Genomic DNA, 23,108 nt, shown 5'->3' on the forward strand with positions numbered 1-23,108 from the left:
CTTCTGCTCATGTGGAACAAATTTGCCTCAAGGACCAATATGTCTGGCATTAAAATATTTTTTAGTGTTTGACATTTTTGGTGAAATCTTGTTTTTATGAACCATTGGTTGAGTGGTTCTGAGATAACGTGTCATTTTTTGGATGTGGCTTTCACAGGTTTCAAATTTCAAACAGATTTGTTAAGCTTTTGTAGATCTAGACATCAAAAAGGGAAAACTCTGTATACTATAATGTGGATATCATTTACACAGATGTCTGTTCCTTTAAAAAAATAATTAGTTTGAATGATGGTTGTATTGTCCAGTCTAAGTTCTCCACAACCTTGAACTGTGCTAAAGAAGATTAAAGAAGGCATCTTAAAGTATTAGTCCATTTTTTTTTTTAAAATCCAGGTAATTTACTCACCACCATGTCATCCAAAATGTTGATGTCTTTCTTTGTTTAGTCGAGAAGAAATTATGTTTTTTGAGGAAAACATTCCACGATTTTTCTCATTTAAATGGACTTTAATGGACCCCAACACTGAACAGTTTTAATGCAGTTTAAAATTGCAGTTTCAAAGGACTCTAAATGATCCTTAACGAGGCAAAAGGGTCTTATCTAGTGAAACGATTGTCATTTTTGACAAGAAAAATAAAAAATATGCACTTTTAAACCACAACTTCTCGTCTTCCTCCGGTCCTGTGATGCGCCAGCACGACCTCACGCAATACGTCATCACGTCAAGAGGTCACGGAAAACTACGCCCCAGTGTTTACAAGTGTGGAGAAAGAGGACCATTCCGACGTTGTAGGGTGAATGATACTAATTAATGTCTTTGGGTTAGTTTCGCTAGATAAGACCCTTATGCCTCGTTTGGGATCATTTAGAGTCCTTTGAAACTGCAATTTTAAACTGCATTAAATCTGTTACGTGTTGGGGTCCAATAAAGTCCATTAAAATGAAAAAAATCCTGGAATGTTTTCCTCGAAAAACATCATTTCTTCTCGACTGAACAAAGAAAGACATCAACATTTTGGATGACATGGTGGTGAGTAAATTTTTTTAAGAAAATGGACTAATCCTTTATCGAGTAAAATGTTTATAATTTTTTATTTATTGATCAAATGGTAGCAGTAAATATGTTTACACTGGTAGCAACAGACAGGGAATGTTAACCAACATGTACCGATTACCATACAAATACCCCAATCCATGAGATTTGACATCTGACATCTCAGAAGCAATGCCTAAAACTAAAATTTTTGTTTTAAATTTAAAATACATATTTGATACTCTCTAACCTTCCAAGTCCACATTACGGTGATATAATGATGCTGTATATCACTGTAGTCCACACATTGTTACAACAAACGGGCCCTTTCTGATTAAAAAAATGACAAATGAAACCTATGTGCAAATGAGACAAAGGCCACACCAAGCACCTTGTTTGGAACAGGTCCTAATGTCTATTTTATTCATTTATTTATTTTACAATAGCATCCTTTCACACATGCTGGTTTCCGTTAATTGCTGCCTGTAGCCACATTTTATAGTTTCATTTTTACTTTGGTTAGACGCTGCAGTCTTGCTTCTTATTGCTTATCAAGCAGATGGCTCACTTTTATCCGCAACCGCATTGTCCAAGTAATAATCCGATACGACTTTGCTGAGTCCCCAAGAAGCATCGCCGTGTGCGTTTTACAAGGCAAAGTAAGGAACAGACCAATGTCATTCTTTTGACTCCCCAATCGCGATGTCCGTGGGATAGTTGCTCATTTTTTTCTACGGAGTGCTTGCATTGTCATTTTAATCAAGAGAGTGAAGGTCAGAAACTTTACCACATCTGCCCTGAATTTCAATATCGGTCTACTGTTGATTGGGGTTAAAAATAGAAGCCATTACGCACCTGACACTGGGGGAAATTGAATTCTGTCACTAACTCTCCACAGCCAACATGGCTGAACGTTGATGGATCCAATCTGTTGCCATAATGCCATCAAGAGTATTCTGGAGTGCTCTGGAGTTCCTTAGCACTGAGAACCCCTGACAATTCATTCAATCTGATTCAAACCGAGACGGCTCTGTTGTAAAAGCTGCGTTAAAGTACCCTGTTGCTCTTGAAAGAGAAATAAAGAGTCTTGACTAGAGCCTAAGATGTATACAACAAATGGTGAAGCATCTGTCTACAGCTGAATACATGTAAACAGTTGCTAACAGTCTCTAATTACTGGTGTTAGTGTGTGAGATTGAGTAATTCATTAAAGAACACAAAGCTTCCTGTCTTGCACAGTTCATTTCACCCAGAGCTGACTGAAATTAAGCATAGGCTTAGATATCAGGCCTTAAATTACTTACTGTTAAAAGGACACTCCACTTTTTTTTGAAAATATACTCATTTTCCAGCTCCTCTAGAGTTAAACATTTGATTTTTACCGTTTTGGAATCCATTCAGCCGATCTCCGGGTGTGGCGCTAGCACTTTTAGCAAAGCTATAGCACAATCTATTGATTCTGATTAGATCATTAGCATTGTGCTAAAAAATAACTAAAGAGTTTGGATATTTTTCCTATTTAGAACTTGACTTTTCTGTAGTTACATCGTGTACTAAGACAGACAGAAATTAAAAGTTGTGATTTTCTAGGCAGATATGGCTAGGAACTATACTCTCATTCTGGTGTAATAATCAAGGCCTTTGCTGCTGTAAAATGGCTGCAGAAGGCGCAATGATAATAACGCAGCGCCCGAAAATAGTCCTTTCAATGGCAGGGGACTATTTTCAGGCACTGCGTAATATCACTACGCCTGCTACAGCCATGTTACAGCAGCAAAGTCCTTGATTATTACGCCAGAATGAGAGTATAGTCCTTGTCATATTTGCCTAGAAAATCACAACTTTTAATTGTACATGATGTAACTACAGAGCAGTCAAGTTTTAAATAGAAAAAATATCAAAACTCTTTGGTTATTTTTTAGCGCGATGCTAATGGTCTAATCAGATTCAATAGATTGTGCAAAGCTATGCTAAAAGTGGTAGCGCCAGATCCGGAGATCAGCTGAATGGATTAAAAAAACTGTAAAAATCAAATGTTTAACTCTAGGGGAGCTGGAAAATGAGCATTTTTCAAAAAAGTGGAGTGTCCCTTTAAGTAAAGAGTTGGATTTATATATTTAGTGGTAATACACAGATGTTTGAATGTAGTTAAGTAAATTTTTCGTACCTGTAGCTCAATTGGTAGAACATTGCTTTAGTAGCACAAAAGCTGTTTATACATACTGATGAAAAGTGTATAGTCACTGCAGCCATATTGCATAAAGTGTTTGCCAAATGCATTAATGCATTAGATGCATTGGAAAGAGATGGCAATAGGAAAGGATCACGAGCCAGGACTCGAATTAGGGAAGCGTAATACTGTATATTAAAGTGATGTGATTTTCAAGCAGTTCAATACTCGAAATGTGACATCTGCATTTAAACCATTACAGTGAGTAGTGCACACACACACACACACACACTGAGCAGTGGGCAGCTATCACCGCAGCGCCCTGGGAGCAATTGGAGGAAAGGTGCTTTGCTCAAGGGCACCAAAGTCGCAACCTTCCGGGCGTGAAACTCAAACGAGGGGCAACCTTCCGATTTCTCTGATGAAGCTAATACGGAAGTGACTTAAACTGCAATAACATTGACTGGCCACTAGGGGCTGGCTCCAAAAGGGAGTAAATTCCCATAGACCTCCATGTTAAAATTGCCATCTAAAGAGCAGAAATAAATATGTTTACAGCCTGGTACAAAAAGTGTTTTTGTTCTATATAGCTAATTTTGCCCTTCATGACAACTGTGAGGGGGGATAAATTTTTTTGTAACTCATCCGTTTAAAATTATGTTAAGCCTTAAACTTCTGCACGATTAAGGGCGTGGCCACTTGAGTAAGGGGTGAACTGCCACTGCTGTCACGAGAATCGAGAAAGGCGGGCGTGGTTTGAGCAACAAGCCACCTCAGCTTCACCCATGTCCCGCCTCTTTACCCATTTTCGGTTATCCACTACACTCTAAAAACAAACGGTGCTATATAGCACCAAAAGTGGTTCTTTGCTCGTAATCATAGAAGAACTGTTTTTAGTGCCATGTAGCACCGGTGAAGCACCAGTGAAGCACCTGTGTAGAACCATATAGTGCTATGTAGAACCATATGTGGTGCTATATGGCCCCTATTTGGTTCTACACAGGTGCTTTACAGGTGCTTCACCGGTGCTATATGGCACTAAAAACAGTTCTTCTATGATTACGAGCAAAGAACCACTTTTGGTGCTATATAGCACCGTTTGTTTTTAGAGTGTAGTGATTCACGGTGACACCCGGCCAAGATGGCAACTGCAGGCAAACGGCTACTTTAGGTTTCAAAAACAATCTTCACAAACCAATGGGGTGACGTCACAGACACTACGTCCATATTTTTTTACAGTCAATGGACTCAAAGCAGGTTACAAGCCTGATTGTCTAGCCATTTGGTCACAACCGCACCCCCCCCCAACCTGATGATGTTCATTTTCTTAGTTACCACTTTAATACTAAATGCATCATACAATGATCAATGGCTCGAGGACAACAGTACTAACCCAATGGGAGGAGCTGGAGGGATTGCACAATGTGAAAATTATTTGCTTACCTTTGCTTGTGACTGAGCTCCAAGATTCTCTGCACATCCTTCTTGGGAACAGCATCATCATTCTTTAGAGTCTATCGAGAAAGAACAGAAAGGGTGGGAAAGTACACGTTGTAATATAATTTCGTTGTGTGTTGAGTTGGTTTTGACATGACAGATACGGTCAGACACCTCACGTGTAAAGACCACATTCTGTATTGCTGATTTATTTCAATAAGCCTAAAACGTATTAAAATGTGCTGTTTTATGGGGCAGGTCAAAAGCATCTGTTTTCCTCCACCGAGAAACATCATCGAGAAGAAATCTCACTAATTCTTATTATAGCCTCATTTCCATTTTCTTCAATCAGCATACTTATAAACATCAATAATGGAATGTAAAACCATGAAGGGAAAGGAGATGGATATTTACATTTTCTCATGCAGATTTATGCTACAGCTATACTTCACATTTATGTCAAAGAATTGTAATATTTATGTGGATTATGATTCCTCATTATAACGGTTATAGAATGTAATAAATCAGATATGTGATTTTCACTTATGCAATAGGCAGTCATGGGCAGGGCAGTAATGTACTCTAGCTGTTAAGGAGGAGATAAGGGAGATTAAGATTAATAAGGGAGAAAAACAAAGAGGTATTGATATAAAGGGTTTGGAGCAATACACATAATTCCTAGCTATAGCATGGCAAGTAACTACATTTATTTATATAGCACATTTTTAAACAGTGTTTACACGTTGCCTTACAGAAAATTCATAATGTACTTTCAGATACAGTAGAAAATAAAGGCAAAAATAAAGCAGGACTAATTGAATGAGCTGCTCATGGGTTATCAAGAAGAGAGTTTAACAGTTTGAGACCAAAATTGCACACAACACTTTCTTGTTACAGTATGCTTAAGGGACCACTAGTAAGCTCCAAGTGGTGGATGATATACAGGAGTGTATTTAGTTGTCGTAAAGCTAAGGTATGTAGGGTAAGCCCAATCAAGACATTTAAAATATTTAAGAGGCTCTTCAAATCAATTCACAGGTATCCAGGGGGGGCTTAAACAGATTCTTTAATTTAGCATAAGTCAGCAGTCTTGCAGCTATATTTTGAACCCTTATAAGTGTTGGAAAAAGATCTCTGGTAAACCGGCCAAAATACTACTGCAGTAGTCAGGTCTGGATGTGACAAACATATCTATGAGTTTCTTACTGTCAGCAGGGGAAAGAATATCACATACTAAAGTGATGCTATGCTGTTTAACAGACATTTCTGATTAGTTTTTTTCTAATCTTTTATAAGATTAATATATTTTAATGCGATTATTGGCCGACAGAGGCACAGTGTGATAGATGTCAATTTGAATACATTTAATCCGATTGAACATTACGACACTACAGTTTACATGCACCCTAAACATTGCAATCTGATTAAGATGTTGGTTTTAATGTACATTCTACATCAGGGATGGGCAACTTCGGTCTTGGAGGGCCGGTGTCCTGCAGAGTTTAGCTCCAACCATAATTAAACACACCTGAAGCAGCCAATTAATGTCTCACTAGGCAAACTAGAAACTTTTAGGCAGGTGTGCTGAGGCAAGTTGGAGCTAAACTCTGCAGGGCACCGGCCCTCCAGGACCAAAGTTGCCCATCCCTGTTCTACATAATCCAAACCAAACATCTGTGCAAGAGCACAGCCTGGGTTGCCAGATTCGCGTATCAAAATCACCCCAACGAAAAACAAAACTAGCCCAAACTAGCCCAAAAGCATCCCAATGACTATTCACAGCCCAAATGTCAATAACTAACTTGTGGAAACCGTTTGAACATTAGTCCAAATCTGAATTTGAAAAAGGAGAGGACTTGGCAACGCCACGCTGTGCACCGCATCTCTCATCGAGTTCACGCTTTTTAACTGGATAAATGTACAAAGTTAAAGCTGAGTTGGAGAAAGTTGTTCTTAACTCTTTCCCCACCATTGAGAACCATTGAGCAAGCTTCCCTACCAATGACAAGTTTTTAAAGGACAAGTTCGGTATTTTACACTCAAAGCCCTGTTTTCAGATTGTTTATGATGAAATAGAACTGTTTTGACTGAAATTTGGACATATGATGCTGGCCCGAAAATTTTCGGTTTCTGTTGTATCACCCCCTCACCCCCACAATGGCTGCATATGTGCACTGGAACAATCCTTCCTAAAATGCATTAAACTTTCGTTTACAAAGACGTGAAACTTACCGAGTGGTCAGGGGTGTTCACTGATATGCTCACACAAAAATTGCTGCAAAAGATGCTTTCCAACAGCTGTTTTAGCATTCGTAGTAAACTTGTGGACCTATTTTTCCAAACACCTCACACCCGTACATTCTTCCGCTGAGAGCTTGAATAATAGACACTCCAGCCCAGTTGGTGGCGATAATCCACCTTTGCCAATTGCAAGAATACAAACAGCGTTCCCGGCGGCGTAGTAATATCGTACCTCACAGCACATCTAATACAAGTCAATGGAGTTCGACAAAAACTACGATAAAACCTGTTGGAAAGCATCTTTTGCAGCAATTTTTGTGTGAGCATTTCAGTGAACACCCCTGACCACTTGGTGAGTTTCACTTTTTTGTAAACGAAAGTTCAATGCACTCTAGGAAGGACTGTTCCAGTGCACCCATGCAGCCATTGTAGAGGTGGGGACTGATACAACAAACACCCGAAAATTTTCGGCCAGCATCATATGTCCACATTTCATTCAAAACTGTTCTATTTCATCTTAAACTATCTGAAAACAGGGCTTTGAGTGTAAAATACCAAACTTATACGGTTCACGCGTTTACATGTGTACTTTTCTCCTGCTGATCGGATAACAGAACGAAGTACAGCACCCCTTTCAATATGATCGAAATTTGCATCCGATCAACCTCAATCGTATTGATTAAGTATCAGGGTTTTGGTTCTGTTTAGTTCATTATCATTGTTCATCATTGCTCTTTGTGTTAGTTACCTTTAATTAGTCTCACCTGTGTTAGTTAATCACTCATCATTAGTTACAGCTGTCTGTCATTATCACTCACCCTTTATAGTTTGCCCTCATGTGCCTGTCCATTGTCTGATCTCGTCTGTATGTACCCTTGTCATCGTGTTATGCTGTCCATCGTCATTAAAGTCCTGTAAGTTTCTGTAATCCCTGCCTTTGTCATCTTTTAGTTTAGAGAACTGTGACAGAAGATCAGACCAAACGTTTGTGGCGTGTTAGTGTTCCCCTCCGTGTTTCAAATTAGAGTTTTTTGTTTTCCGGATAATCAGTTTCGTTGTTAGCTTTATTTATGGATTTTTACTTTAAACAATAACTCGGTTTGGAGCAGGGAGACCGTCCGATCACTTCGGACGGTCCAACGGACCATCGCCACCCCCAGAGACCAGACGGATCTTACCCTACCCGGAACTCCTGCCCACCGCAGGTGGAGAACCCGGCAGTGCGACCTGCAAGCCAGAGCTTCCCTCGGAGCCCAGCGTCGCCGAAACCCCGGATGTTCCCCCTGACCAGGTTGCGTGACCAGAGTTTCCGGGGTGCCGCCGCGGGAGCTGCAAATGACGTCAGGGAGGACGTCCATCTCCCCGCCGCTGAGGGGGAGCCAATAACGGTCCCTGGGGTTTCTAACATCTGCTCGGATTGTGCTTTGGACATTTCCCACCCCTCATCGTCACCACTGGTTCCGTCCAGCCCGCCCCTCGTAAGTCGCTGTTGGTCAGCGCTGCCGGTCCCGTCCGGTTTCCCTTTTGGATTTCCCAAACCAGCCAATCCGAAGCTACGTCAGCGGACAAAGCATCACACCTCAGCTCATCCTCAGCGCGTCACCGCCGCTGGTTCGTCGGAGCCGAGGTGTGCCTCTCTGCCCACTGTCTCGGGGGTTTCTCCAGTTCTCCTCCCCCGCTCCCTGAGACCTAGAGGTCGCCTCGGCTCGTCGGACCAGCGGCCTCGCTTCGGGTCTCTCCTCCCTCCTCTCCGTCAGCTCCCGTCCCCACTACGACGTCACCAGGCTTCGGTCACCCCTCTGGTTCCGCCCCTGGTCAGTCGTCGTCCTGCCCTCACCTCCGGGTTTTCCTCATTCCCCTGTGTGTCTCTCACTCCACCCTTCCGGCTCGCTGGGCTCCTCCTTCCCGAAGACATCACCACGGGACTCCCTAGCTCTGGCTCCGCCTTGTGGCTCCGGAATCCTCCTGCGTCTCGGTCGGGAGACCCACCAGCTCCGCCCCGTCCCTCCGGATCCTCGGCTTCCCCCGGGTTCTCCGCTCGCGTGGCCCCGCCCTGGATCCTCCCTCCGTTGTCCACGCTGTCGTCTGTCCCCAGGGTGGGAGTAGGACTTCCATCACCCTGGCGCCCTCCGCCAGCGTCTCCACCCTGGGGCTTCGTCTCGTCTGGTCTTTGGGTCCTGCTCTAGACCTTCCCTCACCTTTCATCACAGTTTTTTTTTTTGGACACTTTCTTTTTTGTTTGTTGCTCCCTCCCACTCGCCCCTTTTGTTGTTTATCTACGGCGCGAGGTCGCGCCTACCGGGAGGGGGCGTACTATCAGGGTTTTGGTTCTGTTTAGTTCATTATCATTGTTCATCATTGCTCTTTGTGTTAGTTACCTTTAATTAGTCTCACCTGTGTTAGTTAATCACTCATCATTAGTTACAGCTGTCTGTCATTATCACTCACCCTTTATAGTTTGCCCTCATGTGCCTGTCCATTGTCTGATCTCGTCTGTATGTACCCTTGTCATCGTGTTATGCTGTCCATCGTCATTAAAGTCCTGTAAGTTTCTGTAATCCCTGCCTTTGTCATCATTTAGTTAAGAGAACTGTGACATTAAGGTGTTTACATGAAGGCTTTCCAATACAATTGAGCCATCAATCCCATTACAAACGGATGATTTGGTTGCATGCTAGTGATGCTCTCTATGCAGTCTAGCATGGTCCTAATTGAATTTCAGCAATTTGGTTCAAATGACAAACAAAGTTCTGCATACTGATGAAGTGAGATGCTATATTGATTAATTATGCCAACTAATTCAATCATATAGAAGTGTAAAAAATAATGTTTTAGTAATAATAACAGATTACATGTAATCACGATTTTGCGTTCAGTTTGCCAAAGGATTCTAATCAAATATACAAACATCAATTAATTAGTTTTTTATGGATTACATTATTACCAGCATTGATTACTAGGTGATGGCAATTTCACAATACATTTTAAAAGAGTTGTACAAGCCTAAGACTTAAACTTATTTAAATGTAATTTCAAGGTTAATGGAAAAGTTGGGGAAACAGACAAACCCCAGATCACCAAGGGAATGCTATTTACATTGTGGACAGAGAGGTCTTTTTTCTCATTTGACAAATTAACATAACTTTCAAGAAGAGATAATATTTTGTAATTATTTTTGTATCAGATACCCCAAAAAAGATTTAAAATTAACCAAAAAGTATAATTTTTTATTAAAGTGTAATGTTTGGATTTTTTACTAACAACATAACTCCCATTATTATTTATGATTTACATTATATGAATGTTTTGAATGTTTAAAGATCCCATACACTGCACACTGAAAAAAATGATTCATTGAATTTAATCACTTTTTTAGGTAAGTGGTTGCAATCAATTTATTTAAGCTACATTTAAACAAAAAAGATTAGTACAATATAAAACTTTTGTTTAAATGTAGCTTAAATAAATTGATTGCAACCACTTACCTTAAAAAAATTGATTAAATTCAATAAATCATTTTTTTCAGTGCATATTAATATGGTTCTCACTTCACCTTTTATTGCTTAATCCTGTTTTGTACACATACAGTTCAGTAATTTACGGGACTGACAACAGCATTGTACAACCGCATTAACTCCCGCAAAATGCAGGTAGTGACAACCGCATTTACAGAAACTCTACATAGTGTGTACATAACCGAACTGAACAACTAGTAGTTAATAAAGTGTTTAAACGAGCAACATGGACATGACAAGTGTCTCTTTTGAAAAAATAAATGCCTAGAAGGAGGAAAAGTCTTCTGTATGCGCGGTGCAAAAAATGACGAGCGTTTGCTGACTAGTGTTGCCAGATCTTGCACGAAAAAACAGAGAACAATAAAAATCCAATAATAAACCAAAATAAATCCAAATGCTTTACCTCAAAAATCTAAATATTCGTACCGGCATGTTTACACTTTAATAACACCAAAAACTTGATCGCTTTATAAGCCAAAAGCCATAAAAGATTAAGCGCGAGTACAAAAAAGACGAGGACTTGGCAACACTACAAGACCACGCTGTGGAGCAGCCTTACAAATGCGTGCAATACACAACGCCAAGATGGAGGTTTATTGCAAAACATAAGGCTGTTAAATGATTTTGGTCAAAGCTATGAGTGATAAGCATGCGAGACGGCAGAACATTGTTATGGTTATCTCTGTGTCAATTATCACATTTTCAGGAGTGAATCTTGTTCCGTACAGACGTGAAACGAACATTTAGGGGATTCACTCCCCCATTTAAATGTGGTTGTCAGTTCCGAAAGTTTGCAGTGTGTACGAGGCCAAAAAGTTATAAGACATTTCAAAACTTCTTTTAAAATCTATTAACCGTCAATAATAATCGCAACTACAATACCAAAGTGAAAAATCAACAATTATGATTTTTGTCCTAATCATGCTGCCCTAATTTTAGTTGAGTAATTTCTCATAATGCTGCTCAGGTATTTTTACTCAACACTGACCATGGGGACAAAAACACCAGAAACAGCATCACTAAACCTCTCTGTCATGACATGCATTAGCCATCACAGTTGCTCTGTCTCAGCCCCACTTTGTTGACCCTTCTGTGTTTCCAGTGAATAACAGCAGCAAAGCTTTGTCACTGAAAGACCATCTGTGCAGCTGTTGAGTTGTATTGAGATTGGCATTGCAGTATCTGTTTGGGCCAAGCTGGCAGAAATCTGCCCGTCACAAACACGAATGTCTCTGCCAAGACTACAGGCTCCATCAGGAGAAGTTTAATGGTGATGAGCAGCACTCTGGGGAGATCTCATTATAAAAATAAACAGCATGAACAGTAAGTCTGCTCTACAAAAAGGTTAATTGGTCACACATACATAATTGATCACATTAAAAAGGTTGGTTGTACGGTTGATCGTGGTTTCATGATAAACCACCAGAGATCTTTAATTTCAACTCGAGGGATCTTGCAGGTTGGCACAGGCCCAATCCAGCAGCGAAGCCCCTGAGATTCTGCTATGCTCGCATGCCGAGTGGAGCCACCACATCAGGTCTTGACAGACCCATTAAACTTACTTGCCCATTACTATGGATTCTCATGCTGGAATCGCAGGAGAAAAGTGGTTTACAGATTCACAGAGTGACTCTTAGAATTTCAATGAAGTTGATCATTTAAAGACAAAGCTGAATCAAATATGCAATGATCCAATTTAGTGACATTTTTCTTAAAACAAAAAGCACAACATATTAACTCCAGACCATTTCTGTCAGTTTTATTTATGCTGTTTTGTCCTCATCCATTAACGCTCCCAACACTTGAGCAGCACAATAAATCGTTCCATGAATTAGCTTTAATGCACTTCAAGCGTATGCTTTTTTCCAGGGATTGGTGCCTGGTTGACTGCCATTGGACGAGGCAATCAAGTATTTGATTGACTGGCTCAGTTGCCAGAAGCCTAAAATGGATTTGCCTGGAATAATGCATTCTTTCTGTGGCTAATCAGTCTCCATATGTGCCAGCATTGCTTTACAGGTTTGCATGCCAGCGGTTCTCATTCAGCTTTGTTTTTATAGGTGCCTGTATTATTACTGGTTAAACTGTCATTTTAAAGATTACTATTACGGGCTCTGTGTGCTGATTTTATGCTGCGTTCACATCATGTCAGAATTACTGTAATTACAGTTTGCCAGTGAAAAATGTTTGACGCTTCTTTGAAATTTGAGAATTTGTTTTGAAACGCTGTTAAAAATCGGAATTTCCAGATTTTCCAGAAAATAACGACTTTATTCTTGTTAAATAACGACTTTATTCTCGAAATATAACAACTTTTTTTCGTTAAATAACGACTGAACGTGTTTTTATGACTAAGAAGTTCTGCATTCAGAAATTGCATATTTCCATCGCTAAAATGTCAAGCTGTGGCCTCCCGTCTCCGTTTCTGAGTCAAACTGTTCCCGCTCAGGCATGCACCCATAGGGTAATTCTACATTGATACATTCAGTTTAATTCAGTATACTATTTTTATAAAACAAATGAATTAAACTGAAAAGTAACTCGCATTACTTTTTTAAAAAAGTAACTCAAATATTAATGTGTACATTTATAAAGTAATGCGTTACTTTACTGATTACTTTCTATAGTAATGAGTAATGAGTAGCCTACTCATTGCATTTATCTCAATTGTTAAGCCGCAGAGTCTTTCCATTCCTCCCTCGGCCATACAATTAATATCCCCCATCACCTGTTCACTTTCATTTAGGTGCGCCCTCCGTGTGTGTATAGTTTACCCTACCCAATTAACCCTACCTTTATTCATCACGATATTCTGTTCATTGCATCCCTGTTTTATTAAGGTGTGCATCATAATAATATTGCCTTTTATATGAGGGAGATCCTTAAATTGCCTTTCTTGAGCTTCATATTGTTATATTAATAAGACAGGTATAATTTGGTATCTGCTTTGCAAATCTGCATGTTTATATCACTCCAAACACATTAATGTAAAAATATGACAATATTATCAAAATATTACAACTTGATTCTCGTTATATTACAACTTTATTCTCAAAATATGACTTTATTCTTGTTAAATAACGACTTTATTCTCGAAATATGACTTTATTCTCGTTAAATTACGCCTTAATTCTCAAAATATGACTTTATTATCGTTAAATAACAACTTTATTCTCGAAATATAACAACTTTATTCTAGTTAAATATCGACTTTACTCTTGTTAAATAATGACTTTTTTCTCGTTAAATAACAACTTTATTCTCGAAATATAACGACTTTATTTTCATTGAATAACGACTTTATTTTTGTTAAATAATGACTTTATTCTAGTTAAATAACGACTTTACTCTTGTTTAATAACGACTTTATTCTTGTTAAATAACAACTTTTTTCTTGTTAAATAACAACTTTATTCTCGAAATATAACGACTTCATTTTCGTTGAATAACGACTTTATTTTCGTTGAATAACGACTTTATTCTCGTTAAATAAAACCATATTCTTGTAAAATAACAACTTTATCTATTTCAGGCCCTGAATGTGTTTTTTATGACTGAGAAGTTCTGTATTCAGAAATTGCATATTTCCATCGCTAAAATGTCAAGCTGTGGCCTTCCTTCTCCGTTTCTAAGTCAAACTGTTCCTGCTCAGACACGCACGCATAGAGTGCGTAATTCTACATTAATACATTCAATTAAATTAAGTATACTATTTTTATAAAACAAATTAATTAAACTGAAAAGTAAATCGCATTACTTTTTAAAAAAGTAACTCGCATTACTTTTTAAAAAAGTAACTCAAATATGAATTTGTACATTTATAAAGTAATTTGTTACTTTACTCGTTACTTTAGAAAAGTAATATAAGTACGTAATGCACGTTACTTGTAATGCGTTACGCCCAACACTGCTTAAAAGACAAAAACTTCCTACATCATGTTTGTAAGAGTTCAGGAGTTTAGTAACTTTTTTATAGTGTTTCTCGAATTGATGTGAGCTGAGCCATAAAAATGCATTTGAGTCATCAAAACTTAAAGTATTTTTGCTTGCTTTTCCATTTTTTTTATTATTCATGTAAATTCAAAAATGTCCCTAGGATTTTTTTTGTCAGAATTGAAGTCTGACTAAAATATATACACAAACACACAAAACTGTAACATAAAAACCTTCAAAATAAGTTCAATATACAAAAATCACTTACATCTGAATCATAAAGAGGTCAACAGAATATAAAAGCAAGACATAATAAGAGTAAAAAAGATCAGAGTACAAGTGACACCATACAGTATAAATACATTACAGGTGCAACAGCTCAGAGTGCCTACAAAGTGTTAGACTTGACACCTCTAATGCTTGTGTCCTTACAGAAACTGCAAAAATCTGCTATCCTGCAGGCATTAAGTTATGTAACAAAGAGGCACTTTCATTTAAAAGTTTAAGCAACAAACTTTATATCACACATGTGGGGGAGGAACGAGTCCTACCTGCAGGTTACCCTTGATGCTGTCCAGTTCTTTTGATGTTTTAGAAAGTTGTCGTAAAATTCCCGTCCTCTCTGTAAAAACCTCCCTCAGCTTCTTTTCAAGGCCCTCATAGCTACAGAAAGGGAAAGAAATAAAAAGATGAACACTTTAAATATATGGCATGTCTAGCAAGTTCATTCTGCTGTAACAGGAGAGCGGAAGATCTAAAGCCATTGTGAATGAATGATGGATGATTGGCAAAACTCACACATTCAGGAAGTCATAAAGGAAAGTTTTAAAAAGAACTTGTGGCTTGACATTCTCAAAGTTTTCCTGCTATTGTTTGTTACGTAGACCTATGGCAAATATTTGGTGTGATCATGCAGTACATTTTTTAATCACAAATTGTCATTTTAATAAAAAACACAAATATAGAAATTTAATAAAATGCGCATTTAAGTCTCTTACTTCAAAGCAATAGTGTGATCAGTCAGTACATTTAACTCATTCCCTGCCATTGATGAGTTATCTCATCAAATAAGAGAAAACATTTGCATGAAAAAAAAACGTGTCCATGATTAGTTTTTATGGTAATCTGTAATACTGCAATTAATAATTTTACACAGAAAAAATAAAGATAGGATGAAACGATTTGTTTTCCCGGTTTTGTCTGTTTATTGTTTGTTTGAAAGCAGAGGGTCTGTTCTTTCATTTGATATATTTGTATGTTTATATATTTTTAGAAGAAATTTTCCCTAGAAGGCCTTTTGTGAAAATCACAAAAAATGCTGGCGGGCAACTTTTCAAAAAAAGGCTGGCCAGGAATAAGTTAAGTCATTTACCGAACGAGTGAATTACAGTTTAACCACATTAATGATGTGCAACATTTGTTTACAAAGCCTACAAAGAAATACACATTTTGTATGTAAATAAGAAACTTAAAGGGATAGTTCCCAAAAATGAAATAGTGTCATCAATGACTCGTGTCGCTCCAAACGCGCAAGACCTACGTTCATCTTCGGAATACCGTTTAAGATGTTTTATATTTAGTCTGAGAGCTTCTACGACTTTATTATGCATTGTCTTCTCTTCCGCGTCTGTTGTGAAGCGCATGCGCAAGACGGCTGACGTGTTATCTGGTGCGCCCCACACTGTTAGACTTAAATGTAATTTCTACAGGTACTTACCACAAAATGCCCAGTAAAATACCATCATTTTATTTTCCAGTTCATTACTGTAATATGCATTGCATTATGGGTATTAACATTTAATTTACAGTGATTTACTGTACGTTTTGAATTTGCGGTAGACTGCTGTAAAACAACAGCAGTACTGCTACTGTAGTTGAATAAAACATTGTTATAGAACTTTTTGTTAGAGTAACTTTTATCAAGTGACTCTGTGGCACCTTGATAGTGTTACGGACTTATGACCCGGGTTCGATTCCCCTTTAATGCAATATATTTTTAAAAACTAGGTTACAGTAAGGGTATTATACTGTAAAATAGAAACCGCGGTAAAGGCATCATACTGTAAAAACATGTACAGTTATGGTACTGTAATGGGGCAGTTATAGTAACACGTTGCCAGTGAGTTATCGCATATATACAATAAAAAGTCTAACAGTGCAGCTGTTTTTCTTTTTTGTTGTTTTTTCTTGTGCGCCCGGGCTTCGTTTACAGTCTGAGGGAGACGCACGCTGTAAGTTTGGAAAAACATTTTTGCGTGAGGGTAAGTCATTAGTGACATTATTTTCATTTTTTTGGTGAACTATCCCTTTAAGCTGTATGTATACATACTTGATCAAAACAATTATTCGTTTGAAAATCAATCATCCAGCTAAATTTTACAACCGTGATGGCCCCAGTTGTGCTGTAATTCTATGTCACTAAACATTAAAATTTGTGTTCAAAGTACACAGACACTGTACTTGTAAAATTACAAAGCACCTGGCATCACCTTAAAAATATGCACGTGTCTTTGCACTTTTGGATCACATTGAATACTTTCCAAACCCAAAAAGAAAGTCACAGCTGTGCACGGCACACAAAAGATAAATATAGATATAATGTGAGGTCATTTGTCATTGTCCCGAATACAAATCATAAATAAGTTATGCAGAGTGCAGTCAAACACATTCAAGCCCGAGCTGCACTCAGCCGAACCTTTATGTCGAAGAATTAACGCATCAACAACCAAAGCAATACGTACCTCTACGATATGAGAGCAACACCTGCGATATTAATAAATCATGCTGGATTGCATCCTGCCTCTAAAACTCCTACTGAGTGATGTCTGAAACCCATGAAAAGTTTGTGCTATAAATGACAGACAGCAATGAAAAAAGAATCATGAGCACTTTACTCAACTTATTCATTATCCAATAGAGTCAGGCTCATCTAGGGCAGACCTTTGAGAGGTCAATAAATTGAGTCGGGCTCGAGATACAAACGGCTCCGTCATCGGATGGCCTCGTGATCCGCTCCCCGCGTACAAGGGGACGGGGAATAAATTGGTCATTACTGTCATGGGTTGATAATTATGCCGTGACCTCTTTTGACACAGCTGTTTTGGCAGGCTCTATAAGGGAGAGGGAGCACAAAAAAGTGCTCTAATGAGAATCAGGCTGTCAGACAAACAGGCTTGTAATCGCATGCTGCTCACTTTGGCTTGTTGTTGCCAGCGATCGCATAATTCTGATTAAAGCCGCGCCACGTGAAGGGTGACGATAAACCATGATCCCACTTGAAGAAAAGATGTTTAGATGCGAAGATCTGACAGAAACTATCTGCACACATGAATGGTGACGCTCTCTGAAAAAAGAAATGAAGGGAGCTTCGAATAACAGCACATGACAAGCAAAGAAGCAACCACACATACGCACGAGCTCATTAGACAGAACCTCCCTACCCACCCCGTAGGTCTCTGTGGTCGGTTTTGAATTATATGAAACTGATCGTCCTCTGTAATGAAGAAGTGCAGAGCCCTGGTCATTAAAGCGGAAAGTGCTGAGTTTCACAAGCTGCTGCTATAGCTCGGTATGGATGTATACACATAGGATCAGATGGAGAGAGACTAGGCTTTAACCAACCCGGCAGGACCGATCACTCTCATCTTCCATTAGAGACTGTGGGTCTGAGCTCTCTGTGTAGAGCTAATGGCTTTACAGAGCAATTTTATGTGCTTTAGAATGATATAATCCCATATGAAATGGAAATTGTAGCCCTCGGTAAATCAGATGAAACTAGCGCAGCTTGTTTTCAGAAGATGCATATTGCTATATGGACATTTGAGATGTTTAAGATGTACAGTTAATTATAATAATATGTTTTTATTAAAGATAAATTTATATCAGTTATATCACTTTACAAAAAGTTATGACCAGTCTTGAAAAACAAAACTAGCTGACTATGCGGTTTATACAACCAACCTCCCAGACTATTCATACTTAGGTTTTAATTGCAGTTTGACTTAAAAGTGTAAAAGTGTAAGATGCATTTTGCGATTGCAATAAGCCTTGCTTTACGCTGTACTTTGGGAGATGTATATTTGTGTTCAATCCTAATTTCTATTTTTTATAATTACCAAAATTGTAAAAATCATAGTTCAGAAGCTCTGCTTAATAGGAACACTCCACTTTTTGAAAATATTGTCATTTTCCAGCTCCCCTAGAGTTAAACATTTGATTCTTACCATTTTGGAATCCATTCAGCTGATCTCCGGGTCTGGCGCTAGCACTTTAAGCATAGCATAATCCATTGAATCTGATAAAACCATTAGCACCATGCTAAAAATAACCAAAAAGTTTTGATATTTTTTCTATTTAAAACTTGACTCTTCTGTAGTTATATCGTGTACTAAGGCCGACGGAAAATTAAAAGTTGCGATTTTCTAGGCAGATATGGCTAGTAACGTCTCGGTTACGGATGTAACCCTCGTTCCCTGAAGGAGGGAACGGAGACGTCACGTCGTGACCGACGAATTGGGAATTGTATTGGGAGCTCGCTTAGAGAGACCAATCTGCTTCGAATACTACTAAAACGCCAATGAACTTGGCATTGAGATATTTGCATAATGCTGGCGCCGCCCCGCCAGGTGCGTATATAAGGCGCACGTGCAAATAGGGAAATCAGCTTCTGTTCGCTGAGAAAGCCGGAAGGTGACCGGCCTAAACAGCAGGTGGCAGCACCTGTGGCGACGGGACGTGACGTCTCCGTTCCCTCCTTCAGGGAACGAGGGTTACATCCGTAACCGAGACGTTCCCTTTCAGTCGGTCACTACGACGTCACGTCGTGACCGACGAATTGGGAAACCCTACTAAAACGCCACTAGGGGCTGACCTCTTCCAGTGTCTGCTTAAAGCCCTCCGGTTCCACTTAAGGATAGGAGAATTAGGTTTCAAGGCAGAAGGCCGGGCACTAGATGTTCCTTTAACCCCACAGTAGTGCCAGCGACTGGGAAGCGCCCTAACTGAGCGGTATAGGGACGCTGCGGAAGCCACCGCCCCGTTAAGGGCTAATGGTGGACGAAAGTCAACCGTAGTTGAGGTATAAATGACAGCCGTGGCTGTGTAAGCAAAGCAGTGCTCTGCTAAGGGAAACGTGGGCTAGTTGGATTAACCCCACGGAATAATACTCACAAAGGAACCCGTTGGGACACAATGTGGGGCCCTGGCCAAACACGTAGGTTCGTAAGAATACAACTAGTGAAAGGCTGACAGCCAATGCTCCGCAACAAAGGCTGTCAAGGCAGTGGAGAGAGCAAATCAAACCATTACGCATTTTTGCTCTGTTAGCCTTCCATACTGAAAACTCAATTTAGAGCCTCAGTCGGAGGCTGCAAGCCGACTTGCGAGTCTGCTCTCCGTGTCCTCCCTGGTGAGGACAGAACACGAGAGGATACAGGCTCGATACGAACATTATAGAATCTAATGAACGTATTAGGTGTCGCCCAACCAGCAGCTCTACAGATGTCTGTTAGCGAGGAACCACGAGCTAATGCCCAAGATGAGGCAACACTCCGAGTGGAGTGCGCTCTCAAATTAAAGGGGCAAGGAATGCCCTGCACATTGTAAGCTAGGGCGATAGTATCAACTATCCAATGAGACATCCTCTGCTTAGTGACAGCTTTCCCTTTCTGCTGGCCACCATAACAAACAAAGAGCTGGTCTGAGGTCCTGAAGCTTTGCGTGCGGTCCACGTAGAATCGCAGTGCGCGTACGGGGCACAACAAAGCCTCGGTTGGGTTTGCCTGCTCCAAAGGCAATGCTTGCAAGCTCACCACTTGATCTCTAAAGGGAGTAGTGGGAACTTTGGGCACGTAGCCTGGTCTGGGTCTCAAGGTCACGCTCGAGACAGAAGGACCAAACTGAAGGCACGAATCGTCAACAGAGAATGCATGTAAATCCCCTATTCTCTTCACCGAGGCCAATGCTAGTAGGGTCAGAGCCTTCATGGATAGAAGCTTCAGACTCGCAGACTGCAAAGGCTCGAACGGAGGACTCTGTAGCGCTTTCAGCACCATGGACAGGTCCCAGGGAGGAATAGAAGGAGGGCGCGAGGGGTTTAGCCTGCGAGCGCCTCTCAGGAATCTAACAACCAAATCATGCTGGCCCACTGATCTGCCGTTAATAAGTGAGTGATGCGCAGATATAGCGGCGATATCAACTTTAATAGTGGACGGTGACAGCCTACCATCTAACCTATGTTGAAGATATAAAAGCACAATGTTAATAGGGCATTCTCTGGGGTCCTCGCGTTGCGAAGAGCACCAGGTGACGAAAAGGTTCCATTTTAACGCGTAAGCCCGTCTCGTAGACGGAGCTCGAGCCGCGTCAATAGTGTTAGATACCGCCTGGGGCAAATCACTTAAACCTTGCGCGCGCTCAACGACCAAACGTGGAGATTCCACAGGTCGGGGCGCGGGTGCCATAATGTGCCCCCTCCCTGAGAAAGAAGGTCCTTCCTCAGGGGAATCCGCCAGGGAGGGGCTGTCGCGAGGAGCATTAGTTCCGGAAACCAATTCCTGGTCGTCCAATATGGGGCGATCATTAAAAGACTCTCCTCGTCCTGCCTGACTTTGCACAGTATCTGTGCTATTAAACTCACTGGGGGGAACGCATATTGGCGCAGGCCCCGCAGCCAGCTGTGTGCCAGTGCATCCACACAGATTTTTCTCTCGGTTAGTGAATAAAACAGGCGACAATGGGTATTGTTCGGTGACGCAAATAGGTCTATCTGCGCTCGACCGAATTTCCTCCAAATCAGCTGGACCGTCTGGGGGTGGAGTCGCCATTCGCCGGGGCGCGCTGCTCGGGAAAGCGCGTCTGCCGCTGTATTGAGCGAGCCCGGTATGTAAATGGCACGAAGGGACCTCAGATGCTTCTGACTCCAAAGGAGGAGATGACGAGCGAGATGCGACAGGTGACGAGAGCGCAAACCGCCTTGACGGTTGATATACGCTACGGTCGCAGTGTTGTCTGAGCGTACTAGTACATCCTTCCCTCGCAGCTCCTGAGCGAAGCGTACGAGTCCCAGATATACTGCCCATAACTCGCGGCAATTGATATGCCAATGCAACTGGGGTGCTGTCCACACCCCCGAAGCCGTGAGCTCGTCGTACGTGGCTCCCCAGCCCGTGTCGGAGGCATCTGTATGCACAACAGCATGCCGGGAGACCTGTCTCATGGACACGCCGGCCCTGAGAAACGCGGGGTCTGACCACGGGGGGAATGTTAGGCGACACGCAGGTGTAATGGTTACACGATGGATGCCAGCGCGCCACGCTCTCCTCGGGACTCAATCGTGAAGCCAACGCTGAAGCGGTCTCATATGGAGCAGCCCGAGCGGTGTCACGGCCGCTGCTGCTGCCATACGCCCCAGGAGTCTCTGAAATTGTTTCAGAGGGACCGCATTCTTCCCTCGGAATGAACCGAGGGAAGTCAGAATTGATTGGACGCGCTCTTCTGTTAAACGCGCCGATAAATCGATCGAGTCCAGTTCCATACCGAGAAAAGAGATCCTCTGCGTGGGGCAGAGTTTGCTCTTTTCCCAGTTGACCCGAAGACCCAAACGGGCGAGATGTTGAAGTGTTAGATCTCTGTGTTCGCACAGCGTCCGCCGAGAATGCGCTATTATAAGCCAATCGTCGAGGTAAGCCAGAATGCGAACACCGCTCTCTCTGAGGGGCTTTAACGCCGCCTCTACCACTTTCGTGAACACACGGGGAGAGAGAGACAGCCCGAACGGTAGTACTTTGTATTGGTATGCCCGCCCCTCGAACGCAAACCGGAGAAACGGTCGGTGACGAGGGAGAATGGACACATGAAAGTACGCGTCTTTCAGGTCTATCGCTGCAAACCAATCTTGGGGGCGTATTGCACTGAAAATTTGTTTCGGTGTAATCATCCTGAAAGACCTCTTCTGAAGAGATTTGTTCAGGACACGCAAATCCAAAATCGGTCGTAACCCGCCGCCTTTCTTGGGTACTATGAAATACGGGCTGTAGAAGCCCGATCTCATCTCGGTAAGAGGGATCGGCTCGATCGCGTCCTTCGCCAGCAGGACTTCGACCTCTGCACGCAGTACATGTGCAACGGACGCTTTCACCGTGGTGAAACGTATGCCCGCAAATTTGGGAGTGTGCCGATTGAATTGAATTTCGTAACCGAGGCGGATCGTGCGTAAAACCCAACGAGACGGACTGGGAAGCTGAAGCCAAGCCCCCAGGGACCGTACGAGAGGAATTAACGGCACTACCGGTGTACCCGCGGCGGGGCAGCGAGGCGGGACAGGCGGGACTGCCGGTGCGTCTGCCGTGACAGCATAAGCATCTACAGTATGTGTGTGTGTGACACTGACCTGAGCCCGCTGAGGTAAACGGTCGTCCGGTCTCCTCAGCTGAGGACGCAGACTCCGAAGGGGTTGCTGGTGGTCCGGTCTCCGAAGAGGAGAGCTCGAACTCCTCAGAACACCCACTGGCGACAGAGGAGAGGGAGGAAGAGCATCTGACTGCCCGCTCACATCTCTCTCGATCCTCTGGAGACCTGGAGAAGGAATAGGAATGCACTCTTTTTGTGGTTTTGTGGGTGCCGGCTGAGAAGCCGGCGGAACAGAAACAAAACGAAACAAAAGATTTTCCACCCGGCCCTCTACCGGTGGAAGGAGCGGTGCCGTCACCGTCTCCCGTAGAGTGATCCCATCCAACTCCAGGTCGCCCGTCTCAGGGCCGCTTCGATTTCCGTTTGCCA

General features: G+C 41.5%; 1 protein-coding gene across 2 annotated transcripts in view; it reads right to left on the reverse strand.

Annotated features, from left to right (window-relative positions):
• luzp2 (leucine zipper protein 2) overlaps positions 1-23,108 on the reverse strand; it is a 169,849-nt gene that overhangs the window by 45,176 nt on the left and 101,565 nt on the right. The window contains exons 2-3 of one of the 2 annotated variants that reach the window (XM_055174604.2): positions 14,882-14,993; positions 4,648-4,718 (exon numbers count right to left, since the gene is read on the reverse strand). In XM_055174604.2, coding sequence (XP_055030579.1) covers positions 4,648-4,718; positions 14,882-14,993 — 183 coding nt within the window. The remainder of the gene's footprint in view (positions 1-4,647; positions 4,719-14,881; positions 14,994-23,108) is intronic. The other variant, XM_073853524.1, reaches the window with a different exon arrangement.

Source organism: Misgurnus anguillicaudatus, chromosome 15, assembly GCF_027580225.2.
Source record: "Misgurnus anguillicaudatus chromosome 15, ASM2758022v2, whole genome shotgun sequence".
Lineage (NCBI taxonomy): Eukaryota > Metazoa > Chordata > Actinopteri > Cypriniformes > Cobitidae > Misgurnus > Misgurnus anguillicaudatus.